Genomic DNA, 22,498 nt, shown 5'->3' with positions numbered 1-22,498 from the left:
TTCGTGCAGCTCATGATAACCGTAACCTAGAACATTAGAACATAGAATACAGAACACTTACCTAGCACATATTATGGGCTATGAGCTATTCTCAGTGCTGTTCATTTATTACTTGTATTGTTTCATTTAATCCTCATGTTGCCCCGGGGATGTAGGCATTGTTAGTGTGCTCACTTCGCACATGAAGCTGAGGAACAATCAGCTTAATTTATCCAGTAACACACAGTTCCTAAACAGTAGAGGTGGGGCTTGAATCCAGAAGTAACGTTTCAGGGTCCATGCTCTTGTGCTCTTAGTCATTAAAATACCCTGCCTCTCCCTAGGATAAAAATTTCCTTACACACACTTAACCTTTCTCAGAATGGAACTTCAACCATACTGTCTTTTATTTGCATATGAGGTGCAATAAAGTACTAAATGCTTGGCTAGCCACTTGGAATAATTTTTGTTGTTGTTAAAGATTTTATTTATTTATCAGAGAGAGGGAGAAGGAGAGCACAAGCAGGGGAAATGGCAGGCAGGGGGAGAAGCAGGCTCCCTGGTGAGCAAGGAGCCTGATGCGGGGCTTGATTCCAGGCATCCTTAGAATACTTCTATAACCAGGGAATATAGCTTCCCAGGGAAAAATAACTCCCACAAATGATGTGCTTATAGGTAAACATCAAAAGTCATATGAGGGGCACCTGGGTGGCTCAACTGGTTGAACATCTGCCTTTGGCTCAGGTCACGATTCCAGAGTCTGGGAATTGAGCCACCAAGTACTAGACACAGCAGAAGCATCTTAAAAACTATAAGCATTTAAAAATATGATTACAGGGGTGCATGTGTGGCTCAGTGGGTTGGGCGTCTGCCTTCTGCTCAGGTTATGATCTCAAGGTCCTGGGAATCGAGCCCCGTGTTGGGCTCTCTGCTTGACGGGGAGTCTGCTTCCCCCTATCTCTCTGCCTGCCTCTTTTGTCTACTTGTGATCTCTCTCTCTGTCAGGTAAATAAGTAAAATCTTTTTAAAAATATGATTACATATTAAAGAAGGAACAGAAGCCCATGATAAAATAACTGGATACTGGGAATCAAGAGTAGGCAGTTCTGCTGGTTATAGATCTAAATTCAGATTTCGAAAGGGTTAATACTCAAGAAGCTACTTAAAAAAGTATAATTTGATTTGATTATTTTCAGATGAATTGAGAATTGATAAAATGGAAGGTAGACCTGAGAAATACCACCCAGCTGTCAGGAAAGGATGAATTGATGGAAAATACGAATGCAAAGTCGAGAGATACAACCAATAGAATGAGGCCTAATATAAGTCCAGTATGGGTTCCAGAAGCAGAGAATAAAGGGAAAGAGGGTAGGGCAAAATTAAGAAAGGCAGTGGTTGAAAATTTTCTAGAAATAAGGAAAACATAAATCCTAGGATTGAAGAAACATACCAAATTCCAAACATTTTAGTGAGATTGTAGAATTTTTAGCAAGCATATTTGGAAACCAACTCTCTCCTATGCTTTTTGTGGGGCGTCATTTAGCTATGTTTATAAAAATGTGTAAGTATTTTGACTGAGAAATTCTGCTTCTAGGAATTTGTCCTCAGTAAGTAATCAGTTTAGTTGCCAAAGATTTATACGTATAAGCGTGTTGATCTCAGCATTATATTTTAGAGATAGGTATATTGGAAACAGCTTTTATTTATTTTTAAAGATTTTGTTCATTTGTATATATAGAGAGATCATAAGTAGATAGAGAGGCGAGCAGAGAGAGAGGGGGAAGCAGGCTCCCCTGCTGAGCAGGGAGCCTGATCTGGGGCTTGATACCAGGACCCCGGGATCATGACCTGAGCCAAAGGCTGATGCTTAACCACCTGAGCCACCCAGGCACCCTATCAAAATTTTGTTATATATACAGACTTTTGTTTATGCCAGTGGGACCAACCTATGCACACTGTTTTTCAATTACAGAACTGTAATCCAGAGAGCAAGACTCTTGGGTTTCATTCTCTTCTGTGTTCATCCTGCCTTCTTCCCTGTGCAGCTTAGCTTTCAGTAAGGCATTCTATTTTTTCTCCTCTTCATAAAACAAAATATATACTCCCAGTGTACTTTATGGCTATGGCATGAATGAGCTCATTTTTAAAAACTGGAAATAAATGGATTGCAGTTAATTAAAATCTGTCTATCCTTTCTGTTTTGCCAATGGTGGTGAGCATCTGGGAACGATGCCACGAGTTGATGAGCATGGATAATAAAAATTGGTCAGAGATGTCATCCGTTCTTGTATGTCTCCTCTGGTAGGAAGAGGCCATATTGAGAAGCTGAGCAACAGATAGCACTGATCACTGACCAGAGAAGGAGTTCCTTAGGGCTCCATAGAGATTATAATTAGAGCTCAGTGTGACTTGGCATGTTTTTGCTTTCAGTGCTGGGGAAGGGCTCTCTTTATATTTGGAAAACAAACAAACAATGAGTACATTGAGATGCTCGGTATGGTGAAGGCTGACAGTGAGTGGCTGTAGGAGTGCTCCCTGGCTGTTATCGGAACTTCCTACTGAGCACATAAAATTAAGGTGTGCAGATTTTCCACCGTTCTTATTCGGTTGGGCTGAGTCCTGGGAATCTGTATATTAAAAGCTTCCCAGGTGATCCCAATGATTATGAAGATTTAAGAACTGTAGGTTTGTGGCATGGTTTAGTAATGGAAGGCGTCTACTCCACACAAAATATTTATGTTTCTCAGTACCCAGTCTTCCTTTCTTTCCTTATCTTCTTTTCCTATTCTCTCACTTTAAAAGATGATCAAACATGTTATGTCTTGGGGCACCTGGGTGGTTCAGTAAGTTAAGCAGCTGCCTCTTGATTTTGGCTCAGGTCATGATCTCAGGGTGGTGAGATTGAGCCCCGCTTTGGGCTCCATGCTGGGTATGGAGCCTTCTTAAGATTCTTTGTGCCCCTCTTCTCTCTCTCTTCCTCTAAAATAACAGTAATAATAATCATAATAATAAAATTTGTCTAAAAATGTTGTTTACTGGTTTTCAGGTTTGTAAATCCTGTGTGTATTTACAGGACTAGTAAATGAGGTTGCTGACCCATGGCGCGGTATCTGGAATCTGTCCTAAATAGTGTTTTGGTATCATTGTGTGTGAGTGTGAGTATATGCATGTCTGTCCAAATGTCCCGTAGATACTATTTACCAGTATCTACTTTCCTAAAGGTGATACGTTGCTTTCAGCCTAAAATCACAAGACATAAAAAGCAAGAAAAATAACCCACTTCAAGAGACAAAGAATCAAAGATCTTAACTCATGTATGATCCAGGTATTGAAATCTTTTGAAATTCAAAAGATATAGAATTTTTAAAAACCATGATAATCCAGGATAATCTCCCTGTCTTAAGGTCGACTGAAGAGGAACCTTAATTCCTCTTTGTCATGTAACCTAATATATTCATAGGTAGCAGAGATCAGGATATAGACATCTTTGGTTGGTTGGGCATTATTCTGTTTACCATATAAACTACAGGTAATTAGAATCACAGAAGTAGAAGTGAGAGAGAATGGGGCTGAAGAAATACTTGAAGAGATAATTGACTAGCCAGGAATTTTCCAAAAATAATAAAAGATCTCAAACCATAGATCCAAGAAGATCAGAGTGCCCTAACCAGGTGTGTATACACACACACACACACTTCTAGACACATCATATTCACACTGCTAAAAACCAAAGAGAAAGAGAAAATTTGAAGAAAGAGAAAATAGAATACATGCAGAAGAACAAAGGTAAGAGTTAAGGCAGATGTATTATCAGAAACTACAAAATCCAGAAGACAATAAAGCAACTTCTGTCAAGTACTAGTGAAAAACCTCCCTCAACTCAGAAAATTATCCCCAGCAAAAATTTCTTTCAAAAGTGAAGGAGAGAGGAGACATTTTCAGACAAACTTTGAGAAATGAGTTACTTGCAGACTTGCATTACAAGAAATATTGAGAGAAATTTTTCAGGTATGAGGAACATGATACCAGGCAGAAACTTGGATATACACAGAGAGATGAAGATCTCCCAAAGTGATTAAAGGGAAGATAAATATAAAAAGGTTTTTTCTTTTATTTTAAATTACTCTTAAATTAAAATACATTGCTGAAAATAAAAGTTTCAGCAATGAATTTTGGGTTTATAGTGTATATAAAAGTAATGTATGACAACAGGAGTACAAAGGTTGGGAGGAAGGAATTAGGAATACAGTGTTAGAAGATTCTTAAACTGCGTGTGAAGCAGTATAACAGAATTTGAAAGTACACTGTAATTAAAGATGTAAGCAATAAACAGAGAAACCACTAAAACATTTTTAAAAAGATGTGTAAATAATAAGACAACAGTAGAAATAGAATAGAATTCTAAAAAATATTCAATCCAAAATCAGGATGATAAAGAGGAAAAAAGGAACAAAAAATGGGTGAGACAAATAGGAAACAACTGACAAGATGGCAGGTTTTACTCCACCCATATCAATATTTACATTAAATGTAAATGATCTAAACACAAAGAGAGGGTCAGATCAGTTAAAGAAAAGCCAACTCTTTGCTGTCTATAGGAAGCCCGGTTTAAGTAAAAAGGCTAAAAACCATTCCTATTATTACCTGGCACGTTAATTAAAAGCGTTTACTAACATTCTTTTTACATAATTCTTTTAAATTAAGAGACTCCAATCTTGGTTATTTTGGCGGGGTGGGGGTGGGGTTACAAACTGAAGCAAAGAAGAAATTTAAAATTCCAGTATGCACAAACTAGTTGGTCGTTCTCTTTCTTCTATTATGGAATGGTATGACCTAATTTGCTTAGATTTTGCTCTTACGTTACATGGTGTTTGCTGAGAGTAAACATTCCTTTGTAGTCTTTCTGCCCTTGCTCATTCACTTTAGCCTCTGTCTTGAGAGTCTTTTGTCTTAGAATTTTTCTTAAAATTTAACGTTGCCTCCAGTGTTCATTTGCTTTTTTCAAGATTCAATTTTTAGAATGTTCTTGGTGGCATGTTAGCTTTCTGGAAAAGCAGGATGATGAATTTTTTCGCTGCTGGAAGTCTCTGGAGAAGTGGATTGTTTTTAAAGAGTAACTTATCTGTTTTCCCAGGAGGATTCCCAAAAGCATACTCTTTTCCCAAGGTACTTTTGGAATATTTCATTTTGGTTATTAGTCCCTTTAACACAGGATTGTTACTTCCAAATAGGAAAATCCTGCGGACTGCTTAAAAAGGACAGCCACAGTCAAAATTTATTAGAGGCAAAATTTAGTTGCCTGGTTATTTCCTTAAGGTCTGTCAAGCACTATCTGTGAGTAGTAGTTAATTGACATGTCTACGTCTTCAACATCAGTTATTTGTAAGTAGCAAGTATGTGTGTAAAGAGAAATCTTTATTTGTATTTTAGATTGGGAGGAATGGTAGAGTAGCAGTAGTCCTAGGGAAGGTAGGTTTGTCCCAATGCTATCACCCTCTACCTCTTGGTCCCCTCTTGGTTGTGTGTGCTGTGTGTGTACTGTGTTGCTGTGCCCACAGCTTGGCCACTGAATATGGCCATGGAGTCCAGAATTAGAATGTATAATGAGTATATATAGGGAGAGATAATGGGTACAGAACTTGAATTATTTCCAAGGGGGATTAGTTGATTTAGAACATGATCTCTAAAATAAAGTATCTTGAGGTCAAATAGTGTATTACTTAAAATATATACTGAGTTATCCTTAGGATGCCTTATAAAGCTAAGAAGAATCTAAAGTGATAATAAAGATGCCTAGGTGGCTCCGATGGTTAAGCATTTGCCTTTGGCTCAGGTCATGATCTCAGGGTTCTCTGATCGAGTCCAGCATCAGGTTCCCTGCTTGGCAGGGAGCCTGCTTCTCCCTCTCCTTCTACTGCTCCCCCTGCTTGTGCTCTCTTGCTCTCTCTCTCTGTCGAATAAATAAATAAAGTCTTAAAAAATTAACTGCTGATAAGATGAAATGATCAAATATGTAATTATTTTACCTTGTTGTGTGTGTATTTGTGTGCATGAATGTATATGCCTATGCTTATGTGCTGACAAGTGAGTATGTGTGTGAGAGAGAGTATATATTCACATAACTTTTTTCTTACGTGTGGTCAATTAGAGATTGAGTGTAGATGCTCCTCTCCTGATACTGTGGTTTAACTCAGTTTCTTAGAACTAGATAAGTCAGTTTTTAAGTGAGGAGAGAGGTAGTTTAGAAAATGGGAAGAGCACAGGCTTCTTCAGCTTCAGTTTCTTTCTTTTTTTTTTTTTTAAAGATTTTATTTATTTATTTGACAGAGAAAGATCACAAGTAGGCAGAGAGGCAGGCAGAGAGAGAGAAGGGGGGAAGCAGGCTCCCTGCTGAGCAGAGAGCCCCACTCGGGACTCGATCCTAGGACCGTGAGATCACAATCTGAGCTGAAAGCAGAGACTCAACTCACTGAGCCATCCAGGCACCCTCAGCTTTAGTTTCTTAATAGCCAAAGGGATTAAACTCCAGATGCCACCTACAGCTTTATAAATAAGTGGAGATAAAATGTGATTATAGCAATCTCAGGTTTTTCAATAATAAGCCATTACAAACAAGTTTCTTCATTCACAAGTGTGAACATACAAATAAAATGTATGATTAAAGGGACACCCGGGTGGCTCAGTGGGTTAAGCCTCTGCCTTCGACTCAGCTCATGATCTCAGGGTTCTGGGATCGAGCCCCGTATTGGGCTCTCTGCTGAGCAGGGAGCCTGCTTCCCGGTCTCTCTCTGCTTTCCTCTCTGCCTACTTGTGTTTGGTGCTTAAGCGACTGAGCTACCCAAGCCCCTGGGGCAGGTTTCTTTAACTGGGCTATTTCATGGTTGGGAGGTTACCAGAGTTTAAGATGCTTCAGCCAGATTCCAGTCTGTGCTTCAGTGGGAAGAGGCCAGGGGAAAAATTCCCCAAATCAGCAGCGCTTCAAGTACAGCATTACTGCTCAGCTTCTCACCTTGGTGACAGGCAAGCTGGAGGGGACCTGAGGTGGTGGTATTCGTATAAGGCCCTCTTACACTGAATAAATGTGTATGTGTTTACACTGCTGGTTTCTTCTCACTGAGGCAACATACCAACATAGGGAAAATTTGGGAGAGAATTTCCTGGACTGAGCTGGCCTACTTACCTAAATACAGTGGCTGTTTTTCCCCTTTGTCTGGCAGGTAAGAGGTAGCTATAGAATATTATATCGGAAGAGAGACTCATGACTGGAAGTTATGTCAACATCAGAGGCACTGAGGCAGGTCCTTACAGTGACTGGCTGTAGCCCAGAGCCCTGCTGGTCCTTCCCTGGCACTCTCCTTCTTCTAAGTGAGGCTGAGCTGTGGACTCAGTGTTAGAGCATATTCTCTGAGCATGTGCACAGAAGGTAGCCGTGCCCTTGGGGGAATTTCTGATTGACCCAGTGGACTTGGCTCTCTGGCCAGGTACAAGCTTTACTGGTAAGGTAGGCTGCCCTGCCTATCTGAAGACTGGGGCACTGTGACGCTGTTGGGCGGGAGCTATCTCTGTTTAGGAGTGGCATTTCTGAAACTTTCTTTTGGGGGTCAACTGGATCCAGGGTACTTGTTACCACATGCAGATTCCCAGTTCCATACCTATTAACTGTGGTTCAGTATGTCTAGTAGAGCAATTCTGATGCCCTGTGAGGTTTGGGAACTACTGACTTAGAATATTCTTACATGCTGTACGTACTACCAAAGGTATATGTATTTCTCTCTCTCTAATCTTTTTTAAGAAGTGTAAAACAAAATGTACACCATGGGTACTTGAAATGAATTTGATGTTATATGGCAGTTATATTTCAATTAAAAAATACAAACCAGGGTTGCCTGGGTGGCTCAGTGGGTTAAAGCCTCTGCCTTCAGCTCAGGTCATGATCCCAGGGTCCTGGGATCGAGCCCCAAATCGGCCTCTCTGCTCAGCGGGGAGCCTGCTTCCTCCTCTCTCTCTCTCTTTCTCTCTCTCTCTCTGTCTCTCTCTCTCTCGGCCTGCCTCTCTGCCTACTAGTGATTTCTGTCTGTCAAATAAATAAAAAAAAATAATAAAACAAACCAAATTTCAAAGATAGCGCAAAAACAAGAATGAAAAGTATTTTATCAGTACTTAAAAAAAAAAAAAAAGATTTTATTTATGTATTTGTCAGAAGGGGAGAGAGAGCAGAAGCACCATTGGGGGCAGGCAGAGGGAGAAGCAGGCTCTCCGCCGAGCAAGGTGCCAAACCTAGGATTCCATCCCAGGACCCTGAGATCATGACCTGAGCCGAAGGCAGATGCTTAACTGACTGAGCCACCTAGGTGTCCCTCATCAGTACTTTCAAAAGTAATGATTACATGTTGAAACAATAATGTTTGTGATATATTGGGTTAAATAAAGTATATTCTTAAAATTTCACCTGCTTATTTTTGCAAAATAGGGCTGCTGGAAATTTTTAATTACATGTGTGGCTTGCGTCATATTTCTCTTGCAGAGTTTGGCAACATGGAGGTCGTTTGCAAACTTGGTAAGAATAGACTTCCTGAGATTAAGTAGTATCTAGCAAATTCTTTGTATACCCAGATGAGTCTGAGTCATCATCTAATACTGTTATGTCTAAAATTAAATAACAAAAGTCACCACCAAAAATCCTTCCAGCCTTTTTGATGTGTACCTAAGTGATTTAATACTTTCACATAAATTGACAATAGAATATGTATTTACGTGAAATCCTTTGAAATCAACTCTCAAATGTGGTTTTTCGATCTTTTTTTAACCTGTTCCTTTCTTTCCTTTTTTTGTCTTCTTCCTTTCTTTTCATTTAATTTTTTTATTTCTAATTTTAAAAAATTTTTTATTTTATTTTATTTTATTTTTTTTGCATATCTGGCCAGGAAACTTCATGGTGTTATGGTCAACTTGCCGCACAACCGTGTTCAAATCTGTCACCAACAGGTTCATTAAAAACCTGGCCTGCTCCGGGATTTGTGCCAGCCTGGTCTGCGTTCCCTTTGACATCATCCTCAGCACCAGTCCTCACTGCTGCTGGTGGATCTACACCATGCTTTTCTGCAAGGTCGTCAAATTTTTGCACAAAGTCTTCTGCTCTGTGACTATCCTCAGCTTCCCTGCCATTGCCTTGGACAGGTAAGACGGTGGGGGGCGGGGTAGCTAGGGGTTAAACTTTTTTTTTTTTTTAAGTGCATTTAAAAATTAGCATCACAAAGCAAAGGGTGACTAGTCCATGTTCCACATACTGCTTTTTAGTCCCCTAGTGGTCCATAGAAAGAGAATGAATAGGGCACCTGGGTGGCTCAGTTGTTGAATGTTTGCCTTTGGCTCAGGTCGTGATCCCAGGGTACTGGGATGGAGCCCCAGAACAGGCTCTCTGCTAGCGGGAAGCCTGCTTCTCCCTCTCCCAGTCCCCCTGCTTGTGTTCCCTCTCTTACTGTGTCTGTCTCTGTTAAATAAACAAATAAAATCTAAGAAAAAAAAAAAAGAATATCTGAAACAGATGCCTCACAAAAGACATGTTGATTGCACAGCAGTTAGGGAAAATAGGACCTTGAAAAAAGATGTGGCATGGCGGTGGGTGGGGTTCCTCATGAGGTTGCTGGAGCAGGCTGGATCTTGGTGTAGCTTCAGCTTGGTTGGAATCGTTGGTATTTGCCTTGCAATTTGTAGTAGATGGCTCATCTGATTGATAAGTCTGTAATTAGTGCTTTTTGATGTAGGATGAAAACATTTCTGGAAGAACAAGGGGACAATTCAGTGGTTATTTAACAAATGATTTGACCGCCCAGTTGGACCCGGCAAGATAATTCTAGAATTCCTTTGGAGGACTGATTTCCAAGCCTTTATATTGTGGTGGTGGTTGTTTTCTCTTTCTGTCCTCTTTAAAAGGATGTTCACTTGGAAATGAATCACATCTTAGCTACTGCCCTGGTACATAATTGGATCAAATTGATCAGGGTCAAGTGTAAAGATCTCAGTCATCACCAGCTTCCTGCCTTCTCTTTTTGTTGTGAGCACTTCATGAATACAGTCTGAGATAATAATACATCTTAGAGAATAGAACTAAATAAGCAAACAAGGTCTGAGGAGTTTTCTGCATCCGTGAATACTTTTGATTTCAAGATTTGCAGAGAGGAAACGTTTCGTTGCTGAGGGGAAAGTGTGGGCTCTTCTGACTTTATCCCCATTGATACATTTTACTGGATTTTAGATGAATTTGGAATTTTTACTTTTTATTTTTAAAAAATATTTATTTATTTGAGGAGAGAGAGCATGCACAAGCAGGGGGAGCAGCAGGCAGAGGGAGAGGAAGAAGCAGGCTCACCGCTGAGCAGGGATACCCCCCACCCCAATTTGGGGCTTGATCCCAGGACCCTGAGATCATGACCCAGGCTGAAGGCAGACACTTAATTGACTGAGCCACCCAGATACTCCGGATACTCCACGAATTTGGAATTTTTAAGCTCTTTATCCATTCAGAACTTTACCTTAATGACCTATGAGGGCGTGGATCGCAGAAGCAATCTATGGAGTCACTTCAGCTACAGGCCTGGAACTCTGATTCGATTTGCTGTCCAGGGTCATCTGCATGGAGGGACACAGAGTCCCACAAAGTCCCCAGTGTACTCGAAAGAGTCATTGACTCCTAACTTAAGAGAGGGAGTCTGGAGCCCCAAGTAACTTTAAACCCTGCCTACACACTGCTTTTGTGCTGGGTTGCTTTGGGCAAAGTGACTAACCTTTCTGAGCCTAATGTTCCTCTGCAGTAAGAAATATTAAATGAGGTCTCCCGGGTGGCTCAGTTGGTTAAGCAACTGCCTTCAGCTCAGGTCATGAACTTGGAGTCCTGGGATCGAGTCCGACGTCGGGCTCCCTGCTCAGCAGGGAGTTTGCTTCTCCTCCTGACCCTCTCCCCTCTCATGCTCTCTCTCTCTCACTCTCTCAAGTAAATAAAGAAAATCTTTTAAAAAGTTAAATGAATTATTTATGGCCTTTTCTTGGATAGACCACATCAATATTTGTCTGTCTTTCTCTAGGCTTCCCTCTCGTTGGGCACATTTTTCCGTAGATATATCGTCGGCAATCATTGAACCATCAAATATGGCTGGGAGCCACTCTAGCTCTAGAAATTCACCATCTCCAGGGCCAGGTGAAATAGGTGACAAAGCCAAGTGTCACTGGCCAGATTGGGGTTTTGTGTCTGCATTCCTGCTCATAAGGGTCAATGACTCAGCAGATGCAGCTGATGGTTACTTTGTGGGTATCTAGACTCCACCAGCAGGACTTTCTTAGAAGAGACATCAGAAATCTGGAGTTTCACCGTTTTTACTTTTTTATTTTTTTCAAAGATTTTAATGTCTAAGTGATTTCTATACCTAATGTGGGGCTTGAACTCACAACCCTGAGAACAAGAGTCACACACTCTACTGACTGAGCCTCCCGGCACCCCGAATTTCATTGTTTTTAAATGTTGTCGACGATTTCATTCAAAAAAGATCACGGGGGTCATTCAGTCCCTTCAACAAGCTGAATGTGCTCCATGCGATGCCATTTTGCTGCATGTGTCTCTTTTCGTGCTTGGCAGGAGGTCTTTGAATATCTGGAAAGTGCACTTTCAGGTGAAGAAGATACCTCCTGCTCATTTACAGTCATCACCCCCCACAGCTGCACATCCAGGCAACCACTAATCTACTCTCTGTCTCTGTATGTTTGCTTTGCTGGGTGGCAGAGGACATTGCATATTGTGGAATCTTAACATGTTCTTTTGCATCAGCCTTCTTTCACTCAGCTTCGTGTTCATCTGTGCCCAAGCATCAGTGCTTCCTTCCTTTTTCCCCAGTTCTGTTAAGATATAATGGACATAGAGCAGTGTAAAAGTTTAAGGTGTATGCCAAGATGATTGGACTTAGATATGTTGTGGAAGGACCGACAGAGTAAGTTTAGTTAGCATTCATCATGTCATACAGATGCAGGGGGAAGAAAAGGAAGAATAAAAAAATGTTTTTTCTTTTTTCCCTTAATGATGAGAACTCCTAGGATCTACTCTTTAAAATTTGCTCCATTCCTTTTTTATTACTGAATAATATTCCATCGTATGGCTATACTGTATTTTCTTCGCTCATTTACTTGTTGACATTTGGGTTGTTTCCACTTTCTGGCTTTTGGGAATAATGCTGCTATGAATCCTGAAAGATTTTTACAACAGGATGGAACAAGAGTGGGGACACGTTATTCTGAACCATTTGCTACCATATCTTGAAGCAATGCACTAATTCCCTTTGGTGGTTTCTGGGCCTTTAGACAAGACAACATGTAAATGATAAGAAATCCTTATTTTCTTTACAGCAGGAAATCGATTATATTTTTGCTATCATTTAAAAAAACGTAAATATGTGCTTTTATTAGAAAAAGAAGGCTGGTAAAAAAAAAATCCCGTTTTATTATGCAGGGAAACCAATTACTGGCAGGTGTAGGGTGGTGTGCATGAACGTGTAGGGAAGATAATCCTTTCTCTCTTGTTCCCCGATACTTGTTTCCTGGCTCCAAGTCTGTGAGTTCACTGGGAGGCGATCTCCGGCATCATCTTCTAGAGATGTAAATGTTAACAAGATGATTTCTAGTGAGCCCGTGTGCTTTTCCACTACACAGTGGAAATGGGGTTTTATCACCTGTTAGTTGACCAGTGGGAATGTATTCATGTGTGGGTGTAGCACCTTGACATTGGATTAAGGAGCTGTTACTAGAAAAGTCCGTCTATATTCGGAGAAAAAATAATTGAGAGCATGCATAACCTTTGCACTTCTTTCTCTTTTTTTCCCCTCCCAGAAAGAGATCTAGGACACATTTCACCACGCTTCATCCATTCCTGATTATCCATGGTCATGTTGTGCTCACCTCGTATCTCCCGCAGCCTGGAACATTCTCCCCCAGCTTGTCCCCTGCCAGACTCCACCACAGTGCCACCTTCTGTTGACATTTATCCAGGTGCTCCTTTTCCCCACCGTCCCTCCTTTATGCATACCTCTAGAAGAGCCATCATCTCCTTGGTTATAACTGCTTGCTGGCATGCCTTTTCCCCCACGGACTTCAGAGACATTCCTGTGTGTCTTTTCATCTTTGTGACCCAGTGCCTGGTGTGGCACCTGGCACAGATCCCACGACAGGAAGGCATGCTTGCTCCCCCGGCCCCAGGAGCGACGCATGTTAATAGAGTTGTAAAGTCAACTCCAGCTTTTGCTGGCTGCGGAAATGTATGCCCACCGGAGGTCTGGTGGCTAGTGACAGCCCTCTCATGACAGATGTGGTTCCTGGGGTCTGAAGAATTACTCAGTTTCCCTAAATCATTGGCGATACTGAAACAAGGTGCTTTTGGAATTTTGATTACAGAATAATCAAGTGAAAGCCTGAAGGAAGCAAGATCCGATCTGATTTTAGCAAAAATCTAACCATGCAGACATTGTAGACTTATTAAATGTGAGGGTTACCGAGTGAACATTGTGGGAACCATGGCTATTGAGGAGGCATAATTTTTGTTGGTTGAATTGATTTTGTGCAAGGACCTTATCAGAGTCCCGTCCCTCACACAGGTTCTTCTGCCCAGAGCCGCTATAAATGCTAATGATTTCCATGTGTGCACTGTGCCATGAATCTGCTTTAGATACGTGCATAGGTAAATTTCTTCCCATTAGTGGCTTTGAAAATTGCCCATAAGCTCCTCTAGCCCATGTAAAACTTCTTTTTTTTACAAGTTATGCTTTATCCCTGAGTTGAAAAATCAATGTCTTTATAGCACATGGCAATATCCTTTGTATTGAGGGCACCCCTTGGGATTTAATGCTGGTGGTAATATTTATAAAGTTAGCTATGAAATGCAACTATTTACCTATTTTCCTGATAGTCTTGAGAGTCTCGTACGACGGGGCTCCTCTCTGCTCATTTGAAAAAGGTTTTTGTTTTTTTTTTTGCCTCATATTGCTTATTTTATACAGCAAGGCCCTCAAAATTTAAGGTCTGGCTTCCCAGTTCCCTTCATCCGAGGCAGAATAAAAGAACTTGACCCATTTTCCACCTCTTCCTCCTACTTTCGGTGAGATAGAGGCCCCTCACTTAAACAGTATCTTCTGTGCAATGGAGTTTGCTTGTGCGTTTTGCAGGTACTACTCTGTCCTTTATCCACTGGAGAGAAAAATCTCTGATGCCAAGTCCCGTGAGCTGGTGATATACATCTGGGCACACGCAGTGGTGGCCAGCGTGCCCGTGTTTGCAGTGACCAACGTGGCTGACATCTATGCCATGTCCACCTGCACGGAAGTCTGGAGCAACTCGCTGGGCCACCTGGTGTACGTCCTCATCTATAACATCACTACAGTCATCGTGCCTGTGGCTGTGGTCTTCCTCTTCCTGATCCTCATCCGCCGGGCCTTGAGCGCCAGCCAGAAGAAGAAGGTCATCATCGCAGCCCTCCGGACCCCACAGAACACCATCTCGATCCCCTACGCCTCCCAGCGGGAGGCGGAGCTGCACGCCACCCTGCTGTCCATGGTGACGGTGTTCATCTTGTGTAGCGTGCCCTACGCCACCCTGGTTGTCTACCAGACCGTGCTCAACGTCCCCAACACGTCTGTCTTCTTGCTGCTCACGGCCATTTGGCTGCCCAAGGTCTCTCTGTTGGCCAACCCCGTGCTCTTCCTGACCGTGAACAAGTCTGTCCGCAAGTGCTTGGTGGGGACGTTGGTCCAGCTGCACCACCGTTACAGTCGCCGGAATGTGGTTGGTGCAGGGGGCGGGGTGGCCGATGCCAGCCTGGAGCCCAGCCTGCGCTCAGGCAGCCAGCTCCTGGAGATGTTCCACATCGGGCAGCAGCAGATCTTTAAGCCCACAGAGGATGAGGAAGAGAGTGAGGCCAAGTACACCGGCTCCGCCGACCTCCCGGCCAAGAAGGTGCTCGGGCCCTGCCTGGAGGGAGAGCAGGGACTGCAGCGGTCGCCCGCTGTACCTCTCCTAGGAGCCATGGACTCTAGATCCCAGGGTGGGTCAGCAGTGCCTGGGGAGCCCGAGACACTGCCTGACAAGTACTCCCTGCAGTTTGGTTTTGGGCCTTTTGAATTGCCGCCTCAGTGGCTCTCAGAGACCCGAAACAGCAAGAAGCGGCTGCTTCCTCCCTTGGGGAACACCCCAGAGGAGCTTATTCAGACAAAGATGCCCAGGGTAGGCAGGGTGGAGCGGAAGATGAGCAGAAACAACAAAGTGAGCATTTTTCCGAAGGTGGATTCCTAGTCAGGATTGTTGAGCCCCTGCACTCCCGCCTCCTCTTTGCTCTGGCTTGGGCGTGATTTGGGGGATCTCATTGCAACCGAGTACCGGTTGCCTCCTCCTCTGTGTGCCCCCTGTTTTTTGAATGAGAGGGAAATCTATAGAAGATCAACTGTCCTCTTTATCGAGGGAGTATATATATGTGCATCTCCGTGGTCTGTGTCCTAGGTGAAGTGTGCGTTCCTCTCTGTGGACACAAAAGCTAGGCAGTGTGCAACGGGTCTTGGAATGGTTACTCCCTGCCCGTTTTCTGAGGACTCCTTGGTTCCTGGGCCCCGCAGAGAGTACAGGGAGAAACATCTGTGAGTTTGGAGGGAGCAGGGCACCCTAGGGAAGCCCAAGATGATTATGGAGTGGTGTGGCCATAAAGAAAAGGTCTATTTATCCTCAATAGGATAATATTTATCCTCAAGTAGGATAAATATTTTTTAAATGTTACAGTAGTGATCTGCATCTTCAGGGGAGATAGGGATTTGGCATTTGACACCTTTTCTCTGGAAGACCTGATCGTATGACTCAGTTTCTTCTGAAACCTTTCATCTCTTTCACTGGGATGTAGATGAGGAAAGGAGCTTCCACTCCTGTTTGACAGACAAGGCAATAGATGTGCTTGGGGCTCAGGGAGGAGATACTCTGTATTGACCATCCTGACATTCTCCTAGCACCACTGAAAACCTCAGAAAGTTCTGTCTGCAGTGTTGATTGGAAAACACTACAAGTGCTTTACTATGTCTTTCCCCTTTATTTTTTTTTTAAAGATTTTATTTATTTATTTGACAGAGAGAGATCACAAGTAGATAGAGAGGCAGGCAGAGAGAGAGAGAGGGAAGCAGGCCCCCTGCTGAGCAGAGAGCCCAATGCGGGACTCGATCCCAGGACCCTGAGATCATGACCTGAGCCGAAGGCAGCGGCTTAACCCACTGAGCCACCCAGGCACCCTGTCTTTCCCCTTTAAATTGAATTAATTTTTCAACCAATGAGAGAGAAACTAAGAGGTAGAGAAGAAAGACAAAAATGTCCACACTGTGTAGTCTCTTCTCTTCCAATGTTGATTTCATGTGAAAGGGGCTATTTCAACATCAGTAGCAGTGAAGTATATTGAAAAAAGGCAAAAAAAACCCCACAAAAAAACAAAACACTATCTTGTGCAAACTTTTGGAATTAAAAGGCAATTTAAGAATGCAGAGTTACAGGGCACCTGGGTGGCTTAGTGGGTTAAGCATCTGCCTTTGGCTCGGGTCATGGTCTCAGGGTCCTGGGATTGAGCCCCACATCGGGCTCTCTGCTCAGTGGGGAGCCTGCTTCTCCCTCCCCCTCTGCCCGCCTCTCTGCCTATTTGTGATCTCTCTCTCTCTCTCTCTGCCAAATGAATGAGTAAAGTCTTAAAACAAAACAAACAAAAAGAGTTAGTGTGCACTGAGTCCTCTGGAAACATCATGCTAAAAATACTTGATTTGGGAAGGTGATACTACCCAGAAGAGTGACAGAAGTCAAAGCTAGCTTCCTTCTGATGATGACTCCAGAACCCAGGTGTGGCCAGCCACATTTTCAGTCAACTATGGTTCTCTCTTCATTTTGGACACAATGGAGGAAGAAAACAGAAAAACTTAATTGTTTTAAAATGCAAAGGCGGCCCGTAGCCCAGGAAGGCACCTTCACTTCCTCTTTTCTGGTAAAGTTTTAGCAGGAGTCAGAGTGGGTAGAAGAGGAGGACAGTGTCCTCAACAGATTAGCCTCCTGGCGGGGAGTGCAGGGGGCTTGGCGGGGAGCTCTCACAAGCAATTCAAGTCCACTTTGAGGTGGATTTCACCAGTCTAAACTCAAACCATTGATGACATTTCACTTTTAATGACAGCAAATCAAGTGCCAGCTGCACTCTTCTCTCTAGGACATTTTGTTCTGGTTAATAGTATGTTGTGGGTGGGGGTGGGGAGCAATCCAGTGCCTTGAGCAAGCCTGAGTGAATGTGGGCAGAAAGTGGGCATTCTCACCCGCAAACTTCCTTCCGCATCCCAACAGCAGTGGCCCTCATGGATCACTCCCTGTTGTCCCTTGGAGGAAGCTCAGACTGTGTATAGGGAGTTTCCTTTTTCTGTTCTCTTCCCGGGTGTGGTGTCTTGTGATTCCAGAATATGAACCCAACTTCCTTTCCCTGGGAGAGGGTAAGCCTTCCTCTTCGTGTTGTGTCTCCTTGCAGTGTTGTGTGCTCTCAGCACAAACCGGGGGACTGCCACACCTTCTCTTGGTGCCCCCTGACCCCAGGCCCTTTGTGCATGCCGTCTGTAGCTCTGTGCCCTCATAGTTAACTGTGACCCTTCAAGCTCCACTTTCAAAACCCTCACAATTGTTACAACGTTCCTCCAGGGGAAGCATAATCTGTCAGAAAATTGTGTCTACTTTAGAAGCACCTGTCAAACGTAGCCACCTTGGTGTTGTTCTGATAACATATATGTACATCTTAATACATTCTGGTGAGGCAGAATTTGGGAGTTATTTCTTATGTATGTTTGAAGCGGATGGTTGACTTCTAACAGGTCATTACCAGGTGTATTTCTATAGTCTTCGAAGAATTCCATTTTAATAAAAAACTGAAAATCTGTTTCTGAACTCTCAGTGGGTTGGGCCGCTGCCTTCGGCTCGGGTCGTGATCTCGGGGTCCTGGGATCGAGTCCCGCGTCGGGCTCTCTGCTCAGCGGGGAGCCTGCTTCCCTCTCTCTCTCTCTGCCTGCCTCTCTGTCTACTTGTGATCTCTCTCTGTCAAATAAATAAATAAAATCTTTAAAAAAAAAAAAAAAAAAAAAAAAAGTTGAATGAGCTCTGTTTTGTTTCCTTCTTTCCCTCTCAAGTGGGTGTATTAATGTAAATGATGAATATAGATTTGATCAGTCACAATGATACCGGGGAGGGGGAGGAGAAGTCAAGGGGATGACCATGCAGGAGAGGGATGTCCTCATCTACCCTGACAGGATGCATGTGATGTCCAGACTGAATGGTGTAAAACAGAGCAGAATACACATATTTCGAAATATGGAGATGCGTGACTGGCTGAAATTATTGCAGGTCATTGTCTCTGGGACAGTGTTGGGTGTTTGTTTTAAGCCTTTTTGTTATATTTTAAAACAATCTAATGTATGGATAAAAATGCAAATAAGCTTAAAAACCTTCTGAATTTTGCAGCATACCATCAGACTAAACAAAAGAAAATAAGAAACCATAAGCATCATTAAAGGAAATTGAGAAAATAAGATGATTAGGCTTTCAGAGTCAGAGCAACCAATGGCTTTCTGCTGATAGGCTCAAATAATGTCAGTTTAACTCAGATAATTCCTTTGGTTCGACTCTGGGCAGCTGTAGGCTGTTCTGAATTACATATTTTCTCAGTAAACTAGAAGTATTTCTTTTTTCTCTTTTTGTGTGTATTCACTAAAGTACATTTAAGAGCCATTGTTACTTTTTTTTTTTTTTTAAGATTTTATTTATTTAGAGAGAACACATAGAAGAGGCAGTGGCAGAGGGCGAGGGAGAAACAGACCCCTCACTGAGCAGGGAGCCTGCTGCGGGACTTGATCCCAGGACCCCAGGATCATGACCTGAGTCAAAGGCAGCTGCTTAACTGACTGAGCCACCCAGGCATCCAAGAATTATTGCTACTTTTTTTTTTTAAGAGATTTTATTTATTTATTTGAGACAGGGGCAAGAAGGAGGCGGCTCCCTGCTGAGCAGGGAGTCTGATGTGGGGCTCGATCCCGGAACCCTAGGATCATGACCTGAGCCGAAGGCAGATGCTTAACCAACTGAGCCACCCAGGCACCCTTTATTGCTACTTTTTAAGAGCAAATTTAAGTAATGCTAGTTTGCTTTGGAAATTTAGAACCCACCTAATATTTCAAATTGATACAAAAATACTGAGTTTAATGAATTCAACTATTCTGGACTTGGTTTACTTATTTATAACGTGTGTTCCTGTCTACTTAAGACAATATGGGAAGTGAACATAATATAAGTACCATTGCATTAACTACTTCCAGTTATTAGAATATTATCTAGAAGATCTCAATTAGTTTCAATTTACAATACTCTCTGCCTTAAAGTTTATTCCCTTGGCAGCATTTGGCTTCTTGATGCCTGCTTTGAATTTTTATATGATGTTTCACTAGAGGATATTAACGCACAGCCCACAGACTTGCAGTAGGCAACGATATGATCTCTATTCTGCAGCTGGGGAAACTAGAAGCACAGATGGCCACATCATTAGCTCTCAGAGATGGAGCAAGTAGAGACAGAGCTAAAAACAGTACAGAAGGGATTAAGGCCCGATTCTTTCATTGCACCCTCTGAAGTACTGATGATCATTATCATCCGTTATTATGATTATTTTTGTGAATACCCACTTGGCACGTATTATTAAACTGTACTCGGGACTGGATTAGAGCCCTTAATGCCTGACAACTGTTTTTCTCAGCGTTATTCCTCAAATTTCCTTTGGCTCCATGATCTCCCCGGTTTCATTGTAGAGTAATTGGGTGCAGAGTAGATTTTAAGAAACTCTTAATGGGATGCCAAGATTGTGATCATTCGGCTAAGAGTATTCCCAGACATCATCTTCTGCCTCATGTCCTTTTTATTTCTGCACTGAGGTTACCTTTAAGAGTCATTGCCATCGGGGCGCCTGGGTGGCTCAGTGGGTTAAGCTGCTGCCTTGGGCTCGGGTCATGATCTCAGGGTCCTGGGATCGAGCCCCGCATCGGGCTCTCTGCTCAGCGGGGAGCCTGCTTCCTCCTCCTCTCTCTGCCTGCCTCTCTGCCTACTTGTGATCTCTCTCTCTGCCAAATAAATAAAATTAAAAAAAAAAAAAAAAAAACAAAAAAAAAAAAAAACACTAAAAGAGTCATTGCCATCAAATAACTCTAAGCCATCGCCCACATTTCCGCAGGGACACTTGACACTGTTTTCTGCAAGTATCTGAAATGTTTACAGGATTCATTCATTTGGAACAGTAAATATTATTGCATTTAATAATGCTATTATAGTGGAGTGGAAAGTACTTAAGATGTGGTTCCTGCCCTCTAGATGGCTTGAGGGGAGAGAAGGAAAGTTCTTGCAAGAGACAGAGCAGTAAATGTTCAAGTGCTAACAAGAAGTGCCGACGGAGAGGGAAAATTACGTTTCACTGACTGTGTGCATCTTCCTCAGCGATTTTATTTGATGGATGGCAAGGTTTTTCTTGAACTTCAGGAAATGTCTCTCTCCATAAAATGCCCATTTACTTCACATAGTCATAGCACTTAGAACATGGAGGACCTTAGCCTACTATATTTGAAGAAATCGGGGCCTACAAGATTGATTTCTTTTCAAGACCTTGGCCAGAACTTGTGATTTAAAAAAAAAAAAAAATATTTATTTATTTGAGAGAGAATGTGTGCATAAGCTTGGGGGAAGGGCAAAGGGAGAGGGAGAAAGATTCCTCGCTGAGCGGGGAGTCCAGTGCGGGGCTGGACGCGGTGCTCGATGGATCCCAGGACCCTGAGATCACCTCCTGAGATGAGGGCAGTTGCTTAACCGACTGAGCCACCCAATGCCTCCGGAACTCATGATTTTAAAATATGCCTAATCCGTTAGCAAGGTGGGGGAGTGGAGACCAGCACTTTTATAAATGCCTTTTCCATGATGAAATGTAAATAATTCAGTAGATAGCCAGTTGAGAGGATGAAGAAATATTTTCCTGACGAAGGCTTTCCATTTTCTTGTCTGCTGCTTACTGCAGATAAGTAACTGCAACTCGGCACTCAGAAGTCCCCCTCAGTACTGACTCTTTGTGTCTCAAACGAGTGGGGGTGAGGAGTTGGAAGGGGTCTAGCCTCTGTGCCTGGCAGGCTCACTAGACATGGTTAGGGAAAGACTGAAAAACTCACTTGGCCAGAAATGGTTTGCTGGAGGATTTGACTCTACCTGAACAGGGAAACATGGACAAACACACACATGAATGCAAGTGTACCGCCTGAATCCAAAATCCCTTCAAATCTGGGCCAAGGTAACAATCTAGATTCACAACAAAAAGCACAACTGGCTGTTTTCACAAAAATACCGTCATCTGTAGCAAAACCTGTAAGATAAATGAGCATTTAATAGATAACGAATGTGAACTGGGCCTGATAATTCATCTTTCTTTCATTCTCCGATCTTGATTGGAAGGCTGCTTTTATTTGAAATAAAAGTACTCATTTTACTGACAAGTGGCAGGGAAACCTTCCATACGGAATCTCAAGAACATTTTGATTTCTCTCTACAAAGTAAGGAAAGGAAAAGTGTGCAGGGGTTACCTCCCCATTAATCAAGAGAGGGACTCGTAAATTGAAACCTGTAGAAGTGAAGGGCCTTGTCTTTCTGACGTCAACAGTAGAGGGGGATGGAAATCCAGATCTCATGAAACCTAAACCAATTTTCAGTGCATTCAGTTGCATCATGCTAGAAAAATAGGGCACACCAATTGTTGTTTTGCTTTGTTTAATTCTTTGCTTGTAGATTGCAGAACACAAGACTGATGGCTGTTCCTATTGCCTAGATATTTCTAAACAGGCAGTTCTTTCTGTCCAGCCTGTTGAGCAGGTGTCTTTTATGCTGGTAAGGATACTGTTGAGTTCAGGCTGGGACACACAAGCAGGTTGTTTCCAGAGGGAGCCAAGCCTGCTTAAATTGGGTGATCCCAGAGATTCAGATCTGAAAATAAACTCAGAAGCCTTTATCCAGCCCTTTTTTTACTAGACAAAGAAACAGGTTGAGGGAGGTCAAAAGACCAGGCCCAGGTCAACTCCTGGCAGAGCCCTAAAGAGAAACCAGGGATGCCTAACTTAAAATGGTTTTATGTGTCAATGTATGAATTACAGAACAATGTATGAGTTATAGAACATTTTGAGCCAAATTAGAATATTAATTCCAGTTTGTTGTGATAAAGGGAAAATAAATCAACTTCTGTTAAATAAGGAGTTTGGATGATCAAAGAAGAAAGAGGTTTAACAAGAAAGCCAATAGTCATCAAAACATCGAGGAGTTCTTAGTGTAATTTACTTTGAGTTTGAGCTAAGAAAAAAGATGTGTTAGAGGGAAGTGAGATGCTAAGAAATTCAGGTCGGCAGCCAGCCTGGCTGTTTACTGTTTTCTCTAT

At 42.5% G+C, this 22,498-nt stretch overlaps 1 protein-coding gene across 2 annotated transcripts in view; it reads left to right on the top strand.

Moving 5' to 3' along the window:
* Nucleotides 1-16,141, top strand: part of GPR176 (G protein-coupled receptor 176) — a 126,483-nt gene extending 110,342 nt beyond the window's left edge. Inside the window, exons 2-4 of one of the 2 annotated variants that reach the window (XM_046007534.1) lie at nt 8,504-8,536; nt 8,904-9,156; nt 14,178-16,141. In XM_046007534.1, the coding sequence (XP_045863490.1) occupies nt 8,504-8,536; nt 8,904-9,156; nt 14,178-15,300 (1,409 nt within the window). In that variant the 3' untranslated portion in view covers nt 15,301-16,141. The remainder of the gene's footprint in view (nt 1-8,503; nt 8,537-8,903; nt 9,157-14,177) is intronic. The other variant, XM_046007535.1, reaches the window with a different exon arrangement.
* Nucleotides 16,142-22,498: the final 6,357 nt, after the last annotated feature.

Source organism: Meles meles, chromosome 6 (assembly GCF_922984935.1).
Source record: "Meles meles chromosome 6, mMelMel3.1 paternal haplotype, whole genome shotgun sequence".
Taxonomy (NCBI): domain Eukaryota; kingdom Metazoa; phylum Chordata; class Mammalia; order Carnivora; family Mustelidae; genus Meles; species Meles meles.
This window is presented reverse-complemented; position numbering and strand designations above follow the sequence as displayed.